The sequence below is a fragment of the Lycium barbarum genome, chromosome 6 (genome assembly GCF_019175385.1).
Source record: "Lycium barbarum isolate Lr01 chromosome 6, ASM1917538v2, whole genome shotgun sequence".
Lineage (NCBI taxonomy): Eukaryota > Viridiplantae > Streptophyta > Magnoliopsida > Solanales > Solanaceae > Lycium > Lycium barbarum.
The window spans coordinates 110,457,461-110,479,734 of NC_083342.1; the positions used below are offsets into that span (position 1 = coordinate 110,457,461).

The following is a 22,274-nucleotide window of genomic DNA, read 5'->3' on the forward strand; positions in this document are numbered from 1 at the left end:
GTTTTCTTTGTGTAAGGATTTTTTGGATTTTCTGTTATAGCGCAACCGAACCCTATGTGGGCTGCCTACGTATCTTACCATGAGAATCAGGTCAGAACGTAGTTTGTACGTATGCGAATGGCAAAAATTCTAACCTAGTATGACCGAGTCCCTGTGTGGGCTGCCTACGTATCCTTCCACGGGAATCAGGTCAAGCGTAGTTCGTACGTATGCGAATGGCAAAAATTCTAACCTAGTATGACCGAGTCCCTGTGTTGGCTGCCTACGTATCCTTCCACGGGAATCAGGTCAAGCGTAGTTCGTAGGGTTGTTTAAAGGAACGGTTGCGAGCTAGGTTGTCTTACCTAATGTCGTCCTTTGATCTCTTCTTGAATTGTTAGCTTTCAGGCTTATATTATCATCTATCGGCTACCTCATTTCTTTTGAGTGGACTCTTGTCTTGTCCCCCTAGTTTCTTTGTTACTCTCTCGGAATGTGTGTTGTCTATTCGTACATTTCATGTCACAATCGTAGAGTTGACAGTTTTGATAAATAAAGTAGAAAATAGATGATTAAGAAAAATCAGAAATGCATTCATAGTTTTGCAATTCAAGCTTCCACAAGGTGAAGCAAAACAAACAAAATTTTGAGTACGGTTCAAGCATCAATAAAAGAAAACAAGTTCACTACATGTCCATGCTAACAAGGCTCCCGACGGATCGAGGACGGAGTACAAGTCCAATTCTTCAGAGTCTTTCCTGGTTCGGCGCCCCATATTGTCAGTGCCTTGGTGTTGCGAGTAGTTGTATTGAATTGTTCCCACGAGAGCGACAAAGTTGTTGATCTGACTCTTTCCGCACTGGACTCCTCTAAATCTTGGCATTTCCGTGAGCAGGCAAAGGATTGTTGACCACATTGGGCTTAGCTTCAGCGAGCTGAATTACTCCTTCCTTAATCAGGGCTTCGATTTTGTTTTTAAGCCCATAGCAATCTTCAGTGGCATGCCCAACAACTCCAGAGTGGTATGCGCAGCTTTTGGAACCATCAAACCATTTTGGGATAGGCTCGGGAATTTTTCCTTCAATCGGTTGTATTATGCCTGCTGCTTTCATTCTTTCGAACAATTGAGCCAAGGGTTCAGCGATCTGAGTGTAATTACGGGTGTTTTTGGTGTCAGGGTTTGGACGGGCTCTAGGTATAGTATGTGGTCGATTTTGGTAAGTTGGAGCTTGGTTGGGTTGATACGGGCGTGGGTTTTGATGCGGAGGCGCTCGGGGTTGGTAGTAGTTTGCTTGGGTGTTGTAAACGGGGTAAGGAGGTAGTGGAGCTTGGTAGGGTTCAGGGTAGTGGTAAGGGTGGAAAGTTTGTTGTGGGTGGTTAAAGTATGGAATGGCTTGGCTCGGCTCATGTCCTTGAGCGTTCATGACTGCAGCGACATCTTCCTTCTTCTTTTTAATCCCGTTGATAGAACCAGATTGTATAGCTTTGTTCATTGCTTGTAAAGCAATAAGATCCTGAATTTTCCCCGATTTGATTCCTTCTTCCAGTGCTTCTCCCATTCGAACAACTTCTGTGAATTTTTGTCCCATCATACCTATCATTTTCTCGTAAAATATGCCAGCCTGACATTCAATGAAGGTAGCAGTCATTTCCCTATCATTCATCGGAGGTTGAACCCTGGCCGCTTCTGACCTCCAACGTAACGCATATTCGCGGAACGTCTCAGTTGACTTCCTGGTCAACTTAGTCATGTAAACTCTATCTGGCATGATATCGGTGTTAAAACTGAACCTGTCCATAAAGTCTTGTGCCATGTCACTCCAACCACGCCATTTACGGACATCCTGTTGTGTATACCAAGTAAGTGCTTCGCCAGATAAGCTTCTTATGAAGAGCTTCATCCTTATGCTCTGGTCTCTGCCCACTCCAACCAGTTTGTCACAATAAGCCCTTAAGTGTGTATGAGGGTCGCCTGTTCCATTAAACGTATCAAATTTTGGCGGTTTGTAGCCTATGGGTAAATCGACGTCAGGTTGAACACAAAGATCTTCGTATTCTACACTTTTGGTTCCCCTAGCAACTTGAAGGTTTCTCATTGCTTCTTTGAGACTGTGGATCTCTTTTAGCAACATGTTATCTTCCCCTGCCTTTGCATCCTTTTCCATTTCTTCGTACTGATCTACTTCGGGTTGGAACCTGACCGTTACTGGATTGGTAAAGGCTTGTGTTTCTGCGGCGTATACTGGAGGGACATATTGTGCATTAGGGGTGATAAAGTGTGCCCCGTGTATATGCTGGGTTGGATAAGTTTGGGCGATGGGAGTGTTTTGGACCGGAGGTGGTGTGTTATAATTGGTGTTTATAGGTGGTTGATTTGGTGGGTTTAGAGGAGTGGTCGTGGGTAGTGGATTAGTGTTAGTGGGTAAAGGAACTTAGGGAGTGTGAACTAGCGATTGATTTGGTGGGTTGACGGGTGGTGGATTAGGAGTAGTGTAGGTAGTGTAGGTGGATGGTTGATTTTGTGGAGGAGTATAGTTAGTGTAAGTGGGTGGTTGATTTTGTGGAGGAGTATAGCTAGTGTAAGTGGATGGTTGAATTTGTGGAGGAGTATAGACGGATGTTGGATTTGGTGGATTTGCGGGGGTGATCGGAGGCAAGTTGTTGTTAGTAGGTGCATTGTTTTGGGGAGGAAAATGCTCAGGAACTGGGGATTCGAGTGATGGGAAACGAGGTGGTTCTGGTGCAGTATTGCTAGGTTCGGAAGGTGAATTTTGGAGTGTGATGGATAAATTGGTCAAGTCCCTAACCCGATTTAGTTCTCCACGTAGATTCTCAATTTCTTGAGTCAGGCGGGCGATATGTTCATCCCGTTGAATAGCAGTTCCATGTTCGGAAGTTTCAGGCGGATCGCTAGCGATCACGAGGTTTTCTACACCAGTTGGAACAGATGCGGCCGGATCAGACATAGTAATTTCATTTCCTTGGACAGCCCAACTTCGTTCAGGTAATGATGACGTCTTTGACCTCGTGATGTAAGGATGGTCGGCCATCGAGCGTCAACACGAATCAACTCTCTTTCGGGAATAAGATAAAATAGACATACAGTATAAACGATGTTAATCTCATGAACATATCTAGGTAAAGTCATGGTCACGTAAAGTCGAGTAAGGCATGTAGCGAATAATTTATCAAGTAGAGTCAAACAAGTTGTCAAACAAATGTAAACGATTATATCAAAACAACTAGCACGTCCTAATATGCATGTGACCTCTTTGCGCCAGAGGTGGGCCTAACGTTGTTTAAAGGATAAAATGTGCCATAATATGTCATCCCGTTGCTTTGATTAATTAAACAAATTCTATTTCTCAAAAGTAAAAAATAATGTAATATTTATTACATGTCAAATGAATACAACATAAAGTGTTTCCTAATCTAAATAAAGTAAATAAAATTTCTATGCCTAACTTCTAGCTCCATTTGTGATGCCCTTGATCTTCGTCATTTGTTGTACTCCGATGCAAATGCATACCTGTCATAGAAATGTTAGTCATTCCCTCCTTTCCTAAAGTTTAATTAATTAGAGCGAATAGTCAATATTTAGGCACAGTTATCCTTCAAACATGCATATAAAGTATGATTGGTATCACTCGGGGTCATGAACCCGCTTGGACGTTTGGGTAAAGTCATCTAATGGATTTAACACACCAAGGGTATTAAACCTCCTAGGTCATGAAATGTATGCTCTTAATAAATGGTGTTGGTTTAGCTCTATCTTAGGCTGACTAAGAGTTGGCTTCCTATGACACAAGGTTTTCCCAAGCGGACAACTTGGGAGTGGAAAGTCCGTGGCCGTCGACTGCACCGCTGATCGACTAAATCCACAAGATCAATCCAACTAAAGGGGTAATTTAGTAGTGAACGGGCGCGAACCGCGAAACCGTTTCAAGTGTGTGAATATGTGTGAGTTTTCCAGAAGTGGAGGAAATATGAACGGAATGACAGTTTATCAAAGCAGTAACACATAAACAGTTTATATCAAACAAACAGTTTATATCAAGCAAACAATTAATAGCATGTAAAAACAGGTAACAAACAAATAAAGTAATTAAAATAAGCACACAAAACCTATTTAAACTAAGTCCGTTATGGTTAGAACCTAAGTAATTCCCCAGCAGAGTCGTCAAGCTGTCACACCCCATTTTTACCCGCGGAGGTTAAAATTAGAAGTACGACGTATTGGAGATTCCCAGTTTTTGTTTGTGTTTTAAGGAGTCGCCACCTAATTATTTATGGTGAATTAGGACACCTAAAATTTATTAAAGTTATTTTCTAAAGTTAGCTCTGTTTAAGTCTGCGAAAATAGGATTTGTAGAAGATAATAATTTGTATAAAAGAATACTTCTAATGTTATTTTAAATGTTGTCAAGATTTTAAACGAAAGTATATAATAATGTTGTTTAAAATAATACTTGTAGACGAGATTCAATAAACGTGAACTTTGGATAAAAAGTTACATTGTATGAGTACTGTAATGTAGGAAAATCTATACTTATTTTTTGTAAATAGGACGCAAAAAGAAATAAGTTTTCTTTCTCTTTTGTTAGCTCTTTTTAATTAAAATATGCATGATTCTTGAAAATGTATTCACAAAATATATTTGAATTCACATTTACATCTATCGGAAGATATGTTGCATTACAACGTGAGTCTAGAAAATTGTTTGTAATTTGAACTATAGAACAAGAACGAATATAGAACATACATTTTAATTTTTTCTTTTGAAATATTATAAAGACGTAATTTTGAAAATCGATAGCAAGAAAACAAGCGAATCTTATGGGATTGATTGATCGTCCTTAAATTAATTACCCATTATTAAACTAAGCCCCACTAATTTGCTAAATTCATGTAAGTTAGAAAAATAAAATAAGGTAAGATGTTAGTCATACAAAATAAATAAAAATACACAAAATAAAATAAGGAAGAGGGTAAAAAGGGTAAATGGGTTTGGCCCATTTATTAAGGCCCAGCTGAACTGTTCACGTTTATTGGGCTTAGGCCCAATAAATTTTCTCTATATTGCTGCTGTGGGCTGTCTTGTCTATTGGACTTTGGCCCAGATTTTGTTTTCTTGTTTGGCTGCGGATTGGGATGATAGGGAGAGAATTTCATGTTGGGCTTTTAGCCCGAAACCGAATGCGGGAGATGACGAGTCGTTTGGACTCGTATGCGAGATATCATGCAAAAAAAATGAAAGGAAAAGGATTAGTATCTACTCAACGGATAAGATTAAACATGAAAAATATTAAAAAAAAAAAAAAAACAAATCAGTAGATTATGTATATAATATGTATATTCAAAGTGTATCTCATGTATACATATCTATGAAGATGTATAGGCTAAAGTATACCTGTCATATACACACATATATAATCGATACAAGTATACTTAGCATATAAAGATGAGTAGATGCAGATATATAATATGCTCAACAAAGCACAATATGAGTTGCATGAGAGTGTAGAATGTGAAAACAGATGGTGCCGACAATGAGAAAAACAATTTTGTTCCAGTTTGGTGAAAATTCATGATCCCAGAATGTCAATGAGAATCGCATTGTGTACAGAAAGAGAAGACGTTAATATGCGTTCAAATTATATGGGGGCAGCAACATATACCAAACAGGATGGCTATTTTAAACATAGGTATAGCAGGGATTATGTTCAAGACATGTTTATTTTCACATAAACATGTTAATCAGACTAAAAATGGAACTAGGCCTGATACATGGTTGCTAATAGGATTGTTCGTAGAACAGAAACCATAGACTAAATCAAATCAGTAAACAATACCGACATATCATACAACCGTTTCATCGTATCTAAACCGAGCGGATTATATTTATACACGGGGCATATTATTTGAACAAACAGAGTAAAAGAGAGATAATACCGATCTGTCTTAACCTTATACACGGTATACCTAAGATATACACACCAAGGTGTGTATATAAGAGGTATATCGCATGTATACCCACGGTATATCCTATGTATATTCGACTCTAAATATGTTTTAAATCCTGAAACTCAGTCTAAACATCCAAGCTACAGTATATGTCTTTCAAATTTGTCTATTAGCAATTGTTATTCTATCCTAACAGCTCCCAAGCGTCAAACAAACAATGTGACGACAAAGAAACTACATAACTAGCAAAATAGCAGAATCAACTAAAATTTAACTCAAGCAGGAACCAAAGGCTAGAAGCGATAAATGTATCGAGGTTTACCTTTTGTGTGTGCAGTGAACTGAGCGTCGAAGCCTCGAATCTACCCTCTCGTATGGACAGATTCAAAGCTCGAATCGAAAGTTAAAATGTCTTTGTTGTAATTAAAGTTCTTTTGCCGAGCAGCGACGAAAGTTAATTGAATTGTGAAAACTTAATTTTTTGTCACAAATCTTATGTTTTCAACAAAAGGTGTTTTTTTTTTTTTTTCTGATTTTAAACAAAATCAGGACCAGGATAAAAGAAACTTGAGGCTCGGTGACAAAATACTCCGTATACAATAATCTCCCCAATCAGTGTTCAATCCCTCCTTTCGGTTGAATTTCAAGAAATGTTTCCCAAAAAAAAAAAAATAATGAAGGCTGTTCTTTTTCTGGGGAAATTGAAGGCGATTAAAACCTGTGTTTGTAGGGGGATTTTTGGGAATTTCAGATCGTGTTCAATCTGTTTTGAGGGGGGATTTTTAGGTCTGTTTTTTCTCTTTTCTTTCGCCACTGCCCGATCTTGTTTTGTTAGGTTTTTTTCTTTTGCTCATCCCAATCCCCCCCCCCCCCCCAAAGAAGGTAGAAACGTCCTCTTTTTATGGGGAAATTTGAGGAGAGAGAGGAGCGGGTGAGGAGCAGAAAGAGAGACGTTGGGGAGGCAAACGGTAGTGGTGGTCATGATGAAAAGGAAAAAGAGAAAGAGAGGTAGGGTAGAGGAGCATGAGTGGAATGCATAAAAATAAAAAGAAGAAGCGTGCATTAAAAAAAAGAAGCCTGCGCAGTAAAAAAAAAAAGGAAGAATGGAATTCAGACGAATATGCAAATGCAAAGTTTTTTTTTTTTTTTCCTTTTTTCTTCTTTCTTTCTTTTGGGGTAGATAGCTATTATCAAGAATTTACCCCTTGTAAAATAATATTTTGATGAAATAAAAATTATAATACGTTGTTTTAAAATACGAGCTTCAAAATGAGTCCAACATTGATATACTTCCGAGCAATTGCTTATGAGGTGAAAATTGTTGATTCTTCCACCTCTATTTAATTATTCTTGGATTTCTAATTTAATAACTAGTACAATATATACTATGTGAAGATGATTAATAATTAATATGCAGAAAAATAAAGATTTCACAAAGTGGTGTCTTGTAATTAATTTAACGATTCCAAACCCGAAAATGAAACGATGACGAACATTTAAAATTTGTGATAAAGTAATGCTCATAATGTTGAAAATAAAAGTAGTGATATTAATAGTAGTGGCAATAAAATATTGTGAAAAATAAAGTGTTTAGCTTGTCATAAAATTTAGAAGTCCGGGTAAATTAAATAAAGGAGGGACAAAATTGGGTGTCAACAGGTATCCTCCAGAAACATGGTATAGAGCTTATCTTGATACAGTCTGTAAGAATGAAGGAGTGGACAACAATTTTACTGAGTCATTCAACTCTTGGATACTTGAAGCAAGGTATAAGCCCATCATTGGGATGTTGGATGACATAAGGATTAAGGTGATGAATAGGTTGAGAGAAAATGATGAGTTTGTGAATAAGTGGTACGGTTTGGTCAGCATACAATGAAGTTGTATAATGAGTATTTGAAAATACCCCAAGTGTGTAAGTTCAATGGCAATGGAGACAGTGGATATGAGGTAAAAGAAGGACATGATAGACATGTGGTGAATTTTAGGCAAAAGCGGTGTACTTGTAGGACATAGGACCTTACTGGAATCCCATGTCCACATGCAATCAAGGCCATGATTCACAAGAAAATTGACCCTATTTCTGAGATACATTGGTATCATAGCAAGGAGGCATTCAAGCTAGCATACAAACACAAGTTGCAGCCGGTTAGAGGCGTACAGTTTTGGACTGTTGACCTTTCTCAGGCCATGGAACCACTAGCTTTGGTCAAACTTGCCGGCAGACCCAGGATTAAGAGGGATAAAGGGAAAGATGAGGCTCTTAAGAGGCAAGATGAATGGAAGCTTTCAAGGAAAGGTAGAGTGATGACTTGCAGCAACTGTGGAGAGCCAAATCATAATGTTAGGCGCTGTGGCAAGGTAAATTAACATATCTATTAATTGTTGTGTATCTAATATTAGTATAATTAACTGTTTTCTAATGATTTTTTTTTTTTTTTGCCTTTTTGTAGCCAAAGAAAGGCAAGCAACCAGCTAAGAAAAGGCAACCTGCTAGGGGCAAAAAGAGGCAGACTCGGGGCTTAGTTGATGAAGATGAAAATTCCCAAGTTGAAGAAGAAATCAACTTAACAACCCCCCAACCAACCCAAGACAGTCAGCCCATGCCTAGTAGCAGCACCCTATTTCCTAACTTTGAATATCCTTCAGTTGAGGAAGATGATGAAGACCCTTTTCTAAGGCCCATAGTGATTTCTAAATTTTCCACAAGACTTCAAATGAGGCAGAAAGCACAAGAACCAATAGGTAGAAGGGCAATAAGCTTTAGAGGTGATCACAATGGTGTTAGTGAGGCAACCAATCTTCCAGTCTCATTAACAAGCTTAACTTGGCAAGGGAATGATGCAGTTACTACCAGCCAGTTGGAGGCTAAAGCTCACGAGAGGATTGGGAAGTTGAATCCAAGAAAGGGACCTAACAATTGATTTAGCTTTGTGAAATGTTATTATTTTTTGTGAATTATGGTGATGTATTTACTGCTTAAGACAGTACTCTTAATTTGCTATTTATGTAATGGTTAAACTAAATGGATGCCATATTATGACTTGGGGTGTATTAGTTTTTGGGGTTATAGTGTGGCATCCATACAACTATTGACTTATTTGTGTTGTGGTTGACAGTTTCTTTAGCATATTTATGGTGTTTGAAATGTCCAGTTGTTTTGTCGAATTGAATTATGTTTAGTTTGACTGAAATGTGTATGAAGTGTAGTGAATTGAGATGTGCAGAAAGTGTGCAAAACTGTGTTGAAATGTGCAAAACTGTGTTGAAATGTGCAGAAACTGTGTTGGTTATGTGCAGAAACTGTGTTGAAATGTGCAGAAACTGTGTTGGTTATGTGCAGAAACTGTCATTGTTAGCAGCCAATGATCACTCAAAATTTCCCAATTTCAAACCATCTATAGCAAAATAAGTTCAATGAGGCAATGATGATTTTTCATTCTTTACTCATCAGATGGTTGAGAATCAGTATGACTTACATAAACATAAATACAGAAGGAATTTACATCATATAAGTTTGCAGCTAAATACAACCTTCATTTCCCCATTTATAGAAATATATATACGTTGACAAGAGCATAAAACTATATAGTTGACAAGAAGCGTAGGACTTAGTGTTCACTAAAAACTGAATTGTCTTGATATTTTCTAAGTAGGTGATTTTCTTTTCCAGTTTGGGACATTCGAGTCAAGGAAACATGGTAGTATCAGTACTTCTCAAAAGATCAAATGCTCTTTGAGACTGCTGCAGGCAATGATGAATTTCAAACCAATCATTTTAGCATGGACTTTACTAATCCTCCTTGATCAGCAAATATGTTCTAAGTAGTTGCAAACATTTTTAGAATCTAATATAAATGAAAAAATGGACTAACTATGACTAAGAATCCAATCACTCAAAGATTAAGCGTCATTAGTTTTGTATTAGATTCACTACACATTAGCAAAACCACCAACAACTCTCAGGTTGTTTACGCCCTTCCTATGATTCACATGCCAATAAATCCCTATACCTTTGTTACACAGAAAGATTAATAGCCCCATGAGTCCAACAGAGAGAAAAAATGGGTTTCTTATTAGCAACACTAAATTAGCCACTCTGTACTCTTAGCTCCCAAAAAGCAAATTTACACATAATATTAGCAACACTAAATTAGCAAGTTTACACATACAATAACAACAATAAACTAGCTTACATACCAAGACTTCAACTCCTAAACAAAAACTTCTACTCCTAAACATCGTCATCTACCAAAACAAGTCTTTCACTTCTATTACTAGAGCAAGCATAATTCATCCCAAATTAGCGACAAAAAACTCCAACTAATACGGCCAATGAAATCATAAACAACATCTTCAACTTCAACATCTTCTCTTCCAATTCCCTTGATTTGTTCACTTGAGAGTTATTTATAGCCTCCAAGTTATGCACCTTTTTCTTCAAGTTGTCTCTTTCGAGCTTAACCGCATTCAACGACTCTCTTAAATTATCCATCTTCACCGTAGCCACATCCAATTTACCCTTCAAATCACTTATTTCCAATAAAGCATTGTCTAGAAAATTATCTTGCCACTCCCAAAAACCACAATTTTCAGCCTGTCAAAACCAATAAAATACGAAAAAATGATCAACACTTTAATGAAACAACAAAAATAAGACTCTGGACAAATAATTCAATAATAACACTTACCTTAAGTTTAGGACACTTATAGAATATCCTACCAGGATTTGAAGGTGTTTTCGAAGTGAAACAACGAGCAATTTCACCACAGTGACACTTCTTCGTTGAATTACAACTAATTTCGAACATTGTAAGACTTAAATTCACTGAAAATCGCAAAAAGGTTGAAGGTGGGGTTAGAGTAACTAAGATAACTACACAAAATTCAACATACATTAACGTTGGGCAAAATCCCAAATTTAAAAAAAATAAAAAAAAATCAACATACATTAATGTTCAGACCTAACAATCCGCAACAAGCCTTTAAAAAACTGAAAATACAACAGTAGTAGTAGCAGATAAACGAAGATTATGGGAAACACATGGAAACACATCAGAGATTCTATTGCACTTTCCGTATAACCCAACAAAAGGGAAACACATGGAAATTGCATGAACCTGACTTTGTAAATTCCAAATATTATGAAAACTTTTTTTTTTTTTTTAAATCTGCACCAGTGGTGGTGTATGCCTTCTCCGGCAGGTTGGGACGGCGGGTCAAACAGAAAAGTAGTTAGTATTGTAGCTTCCATTTCCAGGTAAGTCACGAGCCAATGATACAAAAATCCAAAAAGACAGAGCATAAGCATTACTATTACTATTACTATAATAATAATAATAATAATAATAATAATAATAATAATAATAATAATAATAATAATAATAGTAATAATGTGTAGTGACCACCCCTCTATCACTATCATAAAGACAAAAAAATAACTAAGACAAAAAGGAATCTAACGAAAAAGTTGAAATCGGAATATATTAATCAACAAACAAACCAAGAAATGGACCCGAATTTAAAATGGAAAAGGAAACAATAACAACAGCACCAGTTGAACGCATATATGTACAATCACTACCTTCTTGAGCCTTTAAATGGACTGAATTCGGAACATGAAAAACCTAGGGTTTCTAATAGAGAAGTCAGCTATGGAGGTTGAAGACGATCTGCATTTTTTTAGAGAGAGAGAGAGAGAGAGAGAGCAGCGTTAGATATGTTATTGACGGGTTAGGTTTAGGTTTATTTGGGTATGATATGTTATTGACGGGTCGGGTACTAAATTGATTGGGTTGGGTCTCTATTTGTTTAATCCGGATGAAAAAATAAGAGGGGAAATAAGTTGGCCACTGAGAGACTGACACGTGGCACGCCGTTATACTCAAGGGCATATTTGGCCCAAAGTATAACGGTAAGGGTATAATTGGCCCTAAAGTATAACGAAGGGCATGGATGAACTATTTTTCAAAGTTCAGGGGTAATTTTGGCCCTTTTCCGTATAGTAAATATAGTTCTACTAGAATAAGGTTAACTTGTTAGACTAGGAGAAGGAAGACCTTACTTCTATATAAGAAGGTGATTATGATGAATACATAGTAGAAATAATTCTCCCATTATTCTTGTCTCTCTAAATTCTATGAAAATCGTTGCAAACTATGAGTGTGTTTGGTAATGAAGGAAAATGTTTTTCATGGAAAATATTTTTCAGGAAAATAAATGGTTACTTATTTTCTTGGTTTCTAAGCAAAATATATTATACTAAAAGAATTTGTATATAATCTAGATAAATATTATGGAAGGTGGGGTGGGGAAGGGGTGTTAAGTGGTTGGGATGAGGTCTATGGGAGAGGGGTGAAGATGGGGTGTGCTGGAGGGTGTGGAGGAAACAATTAATGTGGAATGACACCAGGGGCGGAGCCAGGTATAGCCAAGGGGTTCATCCGAACCCCCTTTGGCAAAAAATTACACTGTTTATACATAGTTAAAATAATTTTTTATGTATATTTAGCAGGTGTTGAATCTCCTTTGATATCTTCGTGTGTTCACTTATACATATTTTGAACCCTCTAGTAAAAATCCTGGCTCCACCACTGATGACACTTGTGGAACGCACTTTCCCTACTTCCACTAGAGAAGTCATTTTTCTCATTTAAAAAAAAGAAAAATCTTGTTTTCTTATAAAAAATAAAATTTTGACCAATCAACCATAATCTATGTACGGACACACCTTAAGTGAAGCGATAAGGGGCATTAAATTTAAGACGTCAGATCATAGTGTTCGTTTTCCTTTTCTCTTCTAGTTAAACCTTTATATTTATTGCATAATTCCAAAGTTAGCTAGGGAGTCGCGATTCAACTAAATAAACTAATAGACCTCCCAACTAAACATGTCACATCTGAAATAATGTAGATTAGCTCCCAAAATTTTGACTGACTACTTTCGAAAAACATTAATTCGATGCTAATTAAAAGTTACATCAAACGTTTAAATTTTGCAAGTTAGTGATGAAAGGCATCCAATTGTTTATAAGGGGAGGGTTGTTACAGTCTCTGAAACGCTTCAAATAGAATTGTGTTACTGCTAAGTGCTAAAGATAAAATAGAGGGAAATTGAGTGTGAGGGGGAGAGAGAGAATTAGAAATAGAATTACGTAGTATTACTTGAAGCTAATGTTGCATGATTATACTTTTTTTGACAAAAGAATTCTTCCTTTAGGTATGTCATTAGATAGCATGTTCAGTAAGTTTTTGTGAAATTAAGAATGTTTATTTTGTTGATAAAATATTTTGGAGAATTAAAGTATTTAATGAATTTGGTCGGTCCTAAAAAGGAAGGCATTTATGGTCCTCATGTGGCTTACCTTGAACCTAGTTCTTGTGGGTAACGTCATGTAAGTATTATTTACTGATATGAGTTTGACTTCACTCAATTAGTCTTTGTTCAAGTAATTATCAATGTTATTTTGGGTGGCTGACATGTGGACTTATAAACATGAAAGGTTGGGATTTCTTTCTTACTTATTTTGTCACAAGCTTCATATTCTTCCGAAACTAATTGGGAACCCCAAAAATATTTTGTTACTTATCTCTTGTCACAAGCTTCATATTCTTTCAAGAAAACAGACATAGCAAGTTGTGTCCAATATCATATTTGTTTTCTTATTTTACATTTAATACATGTTTATTATTTATTTATAGAATTAAACTTGGTGAATTTCTTACATGAAGAAACTCATTAATTAATGTTACAAATTGATAAAATAAAAAATTAATGAAGTCTATGCGTATGTTGTCTTGCTCAAAGTGATATTCTATAGGTGGTTAGAGAATTCACAGTTGTTACTAATTTCAGTTAAAGAATTGGCTTCCTATCTTTGAACATTACCGTTAATAAAGAATACAACATAAAATAAGCTAAAAAGTAATTTCAACCTTTCATGCTTATAAGTCCACTTGTCAGTCATCTCAAGGTGTATTGAAAATTACTTGAGCAAAGTTTAATAGATCCAGTTATGTTCTCTCCATTTTTGTTCAGTGGATACTTCAATTTTTGACACCTGTCTAATTAAAATTTTAATGACCCAGATTTGTTTGGTCTTAACCATGGTTAAGTTATTTCTCTTTCATCCTTCCTCCCCATTTCAAGAACCCAGAGTCTCACCCACATGCATAATCGTCTTCTCATCCTCTGATTCTCCTTAGTACTTGAAACATTAAGAATTTGACATCTATATAAGAGCTTTTAATTCATGTTGATTTCTCGATTGAATTTTAATGAATTTGAAGTCATCCGACTTATTTCGAAATGAATTTTTATTTAATATTTGGTGGGTGAATAAAACAAGTGAACCAAGATTATGAAAGCTCCGCCCGTTTTCTATGTTCTACAACCTTAATTTTCTCGCAAAATAATGATACTCCCTCCGTCTCAAAATATTTGTCGTCCTTAAAAAAATACTTGTCTTAAAATAATTATTGTTTTATTTAATCAAGATAAACTTAAGCAGCTTTTTCTCATTCTAACCTTGTATCAATTAGCAATATTAAAGATGTTCTCACCATTGATGGAGTAAATATTTATCGAGGGGAGATTACATGAAATATGATAAGAGGGTAAAACAGTAAATGCTATCCTTATAAATGCTCTCTTAAGGGACGTGTAAATGAAAAATGCGACAAATATTTTGAGACGGAGGGAGTAGAAGAATAGAATAATACTAGAATCGGGGAGAAACAATAACTGGGTGCAATTAATGATGGGAAAAGGGTCAAAAATGCCCCTCTACTTTGGGAAAAGGGCTAAAAATATCCTTCGTTACAAATTTGGGTCAAAAATACCCCTTCCGTCATTAAAGTTTTCAAATATACTCCTATCTTAATGGAAATCCCTAAATCCCCAAAATAACCTGATTACATTTTTAAACCCGCTCCACTTAAACCCCACCCAACTACATACAAAATCAATATGCAACCAACTTGTTCTCGAGTCCTACATCTGGAGCCACTAGGCACAGGAGCGGGTAACCCATATGCATTTTTTATTTAGTTGAGTTGGTTTAAATAGAGCGAGTTTAAAAATGAAATCGGTTTATATTGGGAATTTCCGTTAAGACAGGGGTATATTTGAAAACTTTAATGATAGGAGGGTATTTTAACCCAAATTTATAATGAAGGATATTTTAACCATTTTCCAAAGTAAATGGGCATTTTTGACCCTTTTCCCATTAATATTTACGGTCCAAGATCATGTAGCTCTTTTTACTTCGTAAAAACTTCATTTGTTGAGTATACCAAGTTTCCTACTATTGATCTTAGAGTTAAATCAAGAAGAAGAAATATTGTTTTCACATAGTACATCATCCTTTCACTTTTATTTGTCGATTATATTAAAAATAAATTTTAACTTTTACTTGCTCACTTGACATATCAAGAGAAAAGCAATTTTTTATTCTTGTTTTATGCGTAACATTAATTACTCATTTCAAGTTCATTAAAACTCTACACCAATTAATGAGTATCATAGTAAGTTATGCACTTCATTTAATATTTCTTAAGAAGTGTGCAAAGTTCATAGTTAACAAGTAAAGTGAACGGAAAGAATAGTATGGAATACTATTTTCTTCTCTACTCCTCTGTTCTATTTCTGATTTTATCCTTTTTAACTTCATTTAAGCAGAGCTTGGATATGTCACCAACTTCAATTTTGTTATGGAAATTATTTTGTTATGGAAATTAAGGCAAGGTAGAAGAGATCTAAAACAAATAAGCGAAGAAGGAAAATGTTGGCGAGAATTTTGGATTTTGAAAGGTGAAGAAGAAATTAAGAAAGATAGTAAGATACCAAAGTAATCAGGGTTAAGACCAAACAGATTTGGGTCATTACAATTTTAATGAGACATGTATCAAGAATCTAAGTATCCACTGGACGAAAATGAAGTGAAAGTAACCGGAGAAGAGCCAACTCCCAAATATAAGATTTTGATCAATAATTGTTTCGTAAGGTGTATAGGAATAATATTGAACAGAAAGTATAAATGTTGGGTTAGTAATGCTGGGATAGTTATGCTGGCATTATTTTGATCGACTGTCTGATTTGTAAGATAGTAAGATTCCAAAGTAATCAATAAGGGAAATACTATAGATAGAAATTATGCATCATTACAGATATGGTAGTGTCACGCCCCAAAACCCACCCTAGACGTGACCGGCATCCGACGTCATGAACAACATCGGAAGAACCTAAACAACACAATAATAATAATAATAATACTTGAACCCGCTAGGTTCAACATTCGCCTCCAGCAATTTATAAATTAAATGTAATAAATCATGAATACATGATCTAATTCAGCGGAAGTCCTTATTATCATAAAAGTTAATCAAAACGTGACAACGCCCAAGAGTTAACAAAACTCCACAACTACCCACAAGAATGTATACTATGGAGCTTCTAGGATAAAGAGGTAATAGTTTGACTCATCGGGACGCAACCCGGAAATCTAGAATAATAAGCGAAACAGGAAGTGTCCCACCAACAAGGATGTGGTCTCACCAAATCAACAACAGCAGCAAGTCCTCCTAAGCGTCGAGAGTATCACGAGCCTGCTCTTCTCCGTTACCTAACATACCATCAAAAACAACAATGGTATGCCTGAGTACTTCGTACTCAGTGAGTGCCTCGGGGACAACAAGTACTATGAAAATAGAATACGTAATGCATAAGGAAATTAGTCTTGCCAGTCAGGTAAGAGCGATATAAGAACAGTTATCCAGTTTATGTATCCCAATAATGAACATCAAAACCCATTTATAAAGCCTCTTGTCAAGATACAATCTCAAATATGCCTTTTTAACCAATTAAGATAAAATATCTCACATGCCAATACAGACCCAAGAACCAATCACATCGAAGGGATAACCGTAGAGGTTCCCTAAACACTGCGCAATACACCGAAATATGGATTCACGGTGGCTACTCTTCCTCCCGAATAGCAAGGCCATTAATACACCCCAGGTAACGAACCCGAAAGTGGCCATTCTTCCTCCCGAATGGCAAGGCAATTAATACACTAGGATCCATAGTGGATACTCTTCCTCCCGAATAGCAAGGCAAACACAATAACAAAGTCCATGGCATAGAAGCCGATTCACAATTTGTCTCAAAGTAGTCACACCATCAATAACATTAAAGTTCATTATGCCATATCGAAAGAATAAGTCATTTCAATCAAAGTTTTGAAACGTATAACTTCTTTACAAAAGATTTCCATGTCCCAATTCGTCAATGAGAACGTCATCACCAACTCTTTACCATCATTATCAAGCATCTCTCATAGAGAAAAACATTCATAATATCTTATACATATATAGGGTTTGTTACAATCTAGGTTTAATGTGGTTTTGTTCCCTCACACACATTAAACACCATTTAGACATGAATTAGAGTTCAAGAAACATAAAAAGATTGCTTTTCCTTTCATTCATTAAGGAAATCTTGAATAAAATTTATACTTCCAACAATAGTTTCAAATAGTGATTTTAAAAGGGAGACATACCTTAATTGCTCCAAAACTTGAATTAAAGACTTAAATTTTGGAGAAGATTTCCTAAATCTTGATTCTTGAATCTTGAGATGGGTTTTCTTGAAAACCCTAGATTAGGAATGATGATTTCTTGTTTAGATTACAAGGATATATGTTAGAATGGAGTTGGAATAATTAGAATGGACTTACCTTGGTGTTCTTGATGTTGGAGGAGAGTAGGAGGTTGTTCTAGGGCTTGAGGGAATGAAAAATAATGACTTGAACTGATATGGACGAATATATAATGTTCTGGAAAATACAGTTTACGTCCAGCACTGTGCTGGCCGTATTTTCAGTTTACGGGTGGTAAACTGACTTTACGGGTCGTATTTTGTAGGGGTGGGCGTTCGGTATTCGGTTCGGTATTTTTGAAGTTTGGGATCGGTAATTCAGTAATCGGTAATTGAAAATAGATACCAAATACCGAACTTTCAAACTTCGGTTCGGTAATTCGGTAATCGGTAAATCAAACTTCGGTTCGGTACGGTATTCGGTAATACCATATTGAAGTCGAAGTCCACTGTATTACATCACAGGAACTTCACTGCTTAAGGTGTCAAACAAAAAATTGATTAGGTTGAAGCCTTCATATACACACAATTTCATTAGGATATCAGAGGCAATTACATTAACTGTCTTCTTTAGAAATGCCATAAACAGCTGAAAGAACAGAAATACAACTATCCTTGTGGTGAAAGTACGTTTCATTGTACAGCTTCCATTACATTTGTTCTTTAGGAAGTATAGGGGGAGTGAGTAGAAAATCTAGGATTGTCAATTATGCAAACTAGCCCTATCTGTAGTAAACCGAAGCTTGCTTAGCCACGCATACCAAAGGAAGATATAAGATCAGAAATGCATGCACCTCAGGGTCCTGCTTTTGACTACATCAGTTTAATGTCGGGGACTACTTACAAGAAGCTAATTCTCATCGCCTGCTTGAAGAATTCAACCTAATGCCTCTGCATTGTCCTTGTGACATCTGGGACATACCGACCTCCTCTGTAGCTCATCACCAAGGGAAGCACATTTGTTTTCCAATTCAGAAGTTTGCTTGCGTCCAGTCAAGGACACAATAATTGTTATGAATCTAAAGCATGGGTGCTAATTCCTTAAGTATTTTTATTTTTGAGGTGTGAAAGAAATTCTTCGTAATATAATAAGACATAATGAGCTGTTGCGGAAAATGTGGAATGTCTCATGAAATTTTGAGATCCATTGCCGATTCATTTCTCATCCACCAATGAGCTAATCTAATAAATAATTAACTTTCAGTAGAAGGAGCCCAAACAATAAGCATTCAAGGATATCTGGCTAACTCCTGCATTTTCATATTTTCTTTTGTGATTTCCTCTATCAGTGATGCTTTCCTTTCCAAAATACTCAACTCCTCTTGAACCTGAAAATCACCACACATATCAATGTATTAAGTTTTCCTAATACTAATAACCAGACAATACAGCAATAGAAGAAAGGATATGAGAACAGACAGGTCTAAGAAAAAGATAATAACTTGCCTGCCTATGAATATTTTGTTCAACTTGATAATAATTTGCATGAAGACGACAACTGTCCAAGTTATTTACTCGGTTAGGTTTTGGATGAATAGAAAGGGAAATGCTGAAATGAGATGAAGGTGGTGAACAGGTGAAGTACTGAAGTGTTAGGGTTAAGAATCTTAGGGATTACACTTCATTTTTACGAATTTGGGCTGGACTTAAAATATTTTTACAATGGGCCTTTAGCCCTTTACTCTTTTAGGCCCTACAGACGTATAGTATTGGTAATTTAATTTCGGTATTCGGTATTTCCCGAATACCGAATGGTATAATTGTAAATACCGAATACCGAAACCCAAATACCGAATTTTATATTTTAGTACCGAATACCGAACCGAATTACCGAATACCGAAATACCGAAATAGCCGGTTCGGTTCGGTAATTCGGTTTTCGGTATTTTATGCCCAGCCCTAGTATTTTGCACACGGACTGCACTGTGTCTCTTCAGTAAAATGGCCATAACTCTTTGCACAGATGTCCGTTTGACCCCCGTAAGATACCGTTGGAAAGGTATTTCAAAGATATACAACTTTCATCAAGGAAGTTTTCCCAAATTCCAAATACAGTTTGAAATACGGGCCGTAAAGTGAAATACGGTCCGTATTTAACCTTATGACCTCAAAAATGTCAAATTCCAGAATGTTCAGAAATTCTTGGTTTCAGTTCACGACTTGGTTTATGGCCAGTAAACTGAAATACGACCACTGTTCATGGGCGTAAACCACCATATCACAACTGAACGGAAAAATTTCAATTCCCACATTCTTTATCTGATTTTCTAAGTCTAGGATCGTGGTCAAAACTTTCGTTAAAGGTACGGGGTGTTACATTATCCCCCCTTAATATCATTCGTCCTCGAATGAGGATAGTAAACATGAATTTTAACCACACAATCACCTTGCGAACGAATAGCTCAAAACTTAAATCATACCTGAAATAGGGAACAAGTGAGGATATCTCTTCTTCATGTCCTCTTCCACTTCCCACGTAGCGTCCTCAGTATTATGATTTCGCCACAACACTTTGACCGACGCAACATCCTTTGTTCTCAACCTCCTAACTTGGCGATCCAAGATCTGAACTGGTTCTTCTTCATAAGACAAGGATTCGTCAATCTCTACCTCTTCATAGCTCAACACATGAGAGGGGTCAGGTTTATACAACCTCAACATCGAAATGTGAAACACCGGATGAACCATGGACATCTCAGCCGGTAATCTCAACTCATAAGCTACCTTCCCAACTCTTCTAGTAATCTCATAAGGACCAATGTAGCGAGGACTAAGCTTGCCCTTTCTGCCAAAACGCATTACCCCCTTCATAGGTGACACTTTCAAGAAAACCTTGTCACCAACAGCAAATTCCAACTCCCTACGCCTTATGTCTGTATAAGACTTTTGTCTACTCTGAGCAGTCTTTAGTCGTTGCACAATAAGATTTACCTTTTCGATCGCCTCATGAATTGAATCAGGACCCAATAACTCTACTTCCGTTGGTTCGAACCAACCAATTGGAGACCGACAACGCCTCCCGTAAAGAGCCTCATAAGGAGCCATCTGAATACTAGCTTGATAGCTATTATTGTAAGTGAATTCCACCAAAGGTAGGTGTTCATCCCAACTTCCTCCAAAATCAATTGCACAAGCACGTAACATATCCTCCAAAGTTTGAATAGTTCTCTCTGCTTGCCCGTCCGTTTGAGGATGAAAGGCAGTGCTCAGTTTCACTCTAGTCCCCAAACCTTCTTGAAACGTCTGCCAGAAATGAGCAGTAAATTGCGTACCTCTGTCAGATATGATAGATGTCGGAACACCATGCAACCTAAAAATCTCCTTCAAATATAACTTGGCATACTCTGACGCGGCATATGACGTCTTTACAGGAAGAAAATGGGCAGACTTCGTGAGTCTATCTACGATCACCCAAATTGAATCATACTTGGCCCTTGTGCGAGGTAAACCTGTAACAAAGTCCATATTTATCATCTTCCATTTCCATTGAGGAATCTCATTGTTCTGAGCCAAACCACCAGGCCTTTGACGTTCAGCTTTCACCTGTTGACAGTTCAAACACTTAGCCACAAAGTTAGAAATATCAACCTTCATGCTCTTCCACCAATAGCGTTGTTTCAAATCTTTATACATCTTGGTTGATCCCGGATGAACCGAATACTTGGAACTATGAGCTTCCATCATTAGTTCTTGTCGAAGACCATCAACATCGGGAACAGACAATCGTCCTTGCAATCGCAGAACACTATCGCCAGTCCCAACAGTAAATGAAGTGTACTCACCCCTTTCCACTCCATCTCTCAACTTTGCCAAAAGTTCATCATCATATTGCTTGAATTTGATCCTTTCTACAATATCAGACCGTGATGGAGTGATTCCCACTAATTCTCCATCTTCGGTTTCATCAAGCCTAACTCCAAGGCTGGCGAGTCTTCGAATCTCTTTCCTCATCGGCATGTCATGAGCACGCAAATAAGCCAATGTGCCCGTGGATTTTCTACTCAAAGCATCAGCAACCACTTTAGCCTTGCCAGGATGATACAAAATATCCAAGTCGTAGTCTTTTAACAACTCCAACCACCTCCTCTGCCTGAGGTTCAACTCTCGCTGCTTGAAGATATATTGTAGACTCTTGTGATCAGTAAAAACATCACAATGCTCACCATACAGGTAATGACGCCAAATTTTCAAAGCAAATACCACATCAGCCAACTCCAAGTCATGAGTCGGATAGTTCTTCTCATGCTTCTTCAACTGACGCGAAGCATAAGCAATCACCTTACCGTTCTGCATCAACACACATCCCAAACCAATTCTGGAAGCATCACAATATACCACATATCCACCAGACCCCGAAGGTAACGTCAAAATAGGAGCCGAAGTCAACCTTGCCTTAAGCTCTTGGAAACTCCTTTCACAAGATTCAGACCACTGAAACTTAGCAGTCTTCTGTGTCAATTTAGTTAGTGGAGAGGCTATTGACGAAAAACCTTCCACAAACTTTCGGTAATAACCTGCCAAACCCAAAAAACTACGAATTTCAGTCGCACTAGTGGGTCTAGGCCAATCCTTCACTGCTGCAATTTTCTGAGGGTCTACTTTAATGTCGTCCCCGGTCACCACATGGCCCAAGAAAGCCACAGAATCAAGCCAGAATTCACACTTAGAGAATTTT

General features: G+C 37.0%; 2 protein-coding genes across 2 annotated transcripts; one reads left to right on the forward strand and one right to left on the reverse strand.

The window, feature by feature from the left end:
* The first annotated feature begins 7,880 nt into the window (after nucleotides 1–7,880).
* On the forward strand, nucleotides 7,881–8,867 carry LOC132644376 (uncharacterized). Its single transcript, XM_060360965.1, has 2 exons — nucleotides 7,881–8,304; nucleotides 8,397–8,867. The coding sequence occupies exons 1-2, from the start codon at nucleotides 7,999–8,001 to the stop codon at nucleotides 8,865–8,867; spliced, it is 777 nt and encodes a 258-aa protein (XP_060216948.1). The 5' UTR covers nucleotides 7,881–7,998.
* A 1,295-nt stretch (nucleotides 8,868–10,162) lies between these two features.
* LOC132599966 (uncharacterized protein At4g04775-like) lies at nucleotides 10,163–11,279 on the reverse strand. Its single transcript, XM_060313110.1, has 2 exons — nucleotides 10,635–11,279; nucleotides 10,163–10,540 (listed from the first exon to the last, which is right to left on the reverse strand). Exons 1-2 carry the CDS (start codon nucleotides 10,893–10,895, stop codon nucleotides 10,247–10,249), a joined length of 555 nt encoding a protein of 184 aa, XP_060169093.1. The 5' UTR covers nucleotides 10,896–11,279; the 3' UTR covers nucleotides 10,163–10,246.
* Between the last annotated feature and the right edge of the window lie 10,995 nt (nucleotides 11,280–22,274).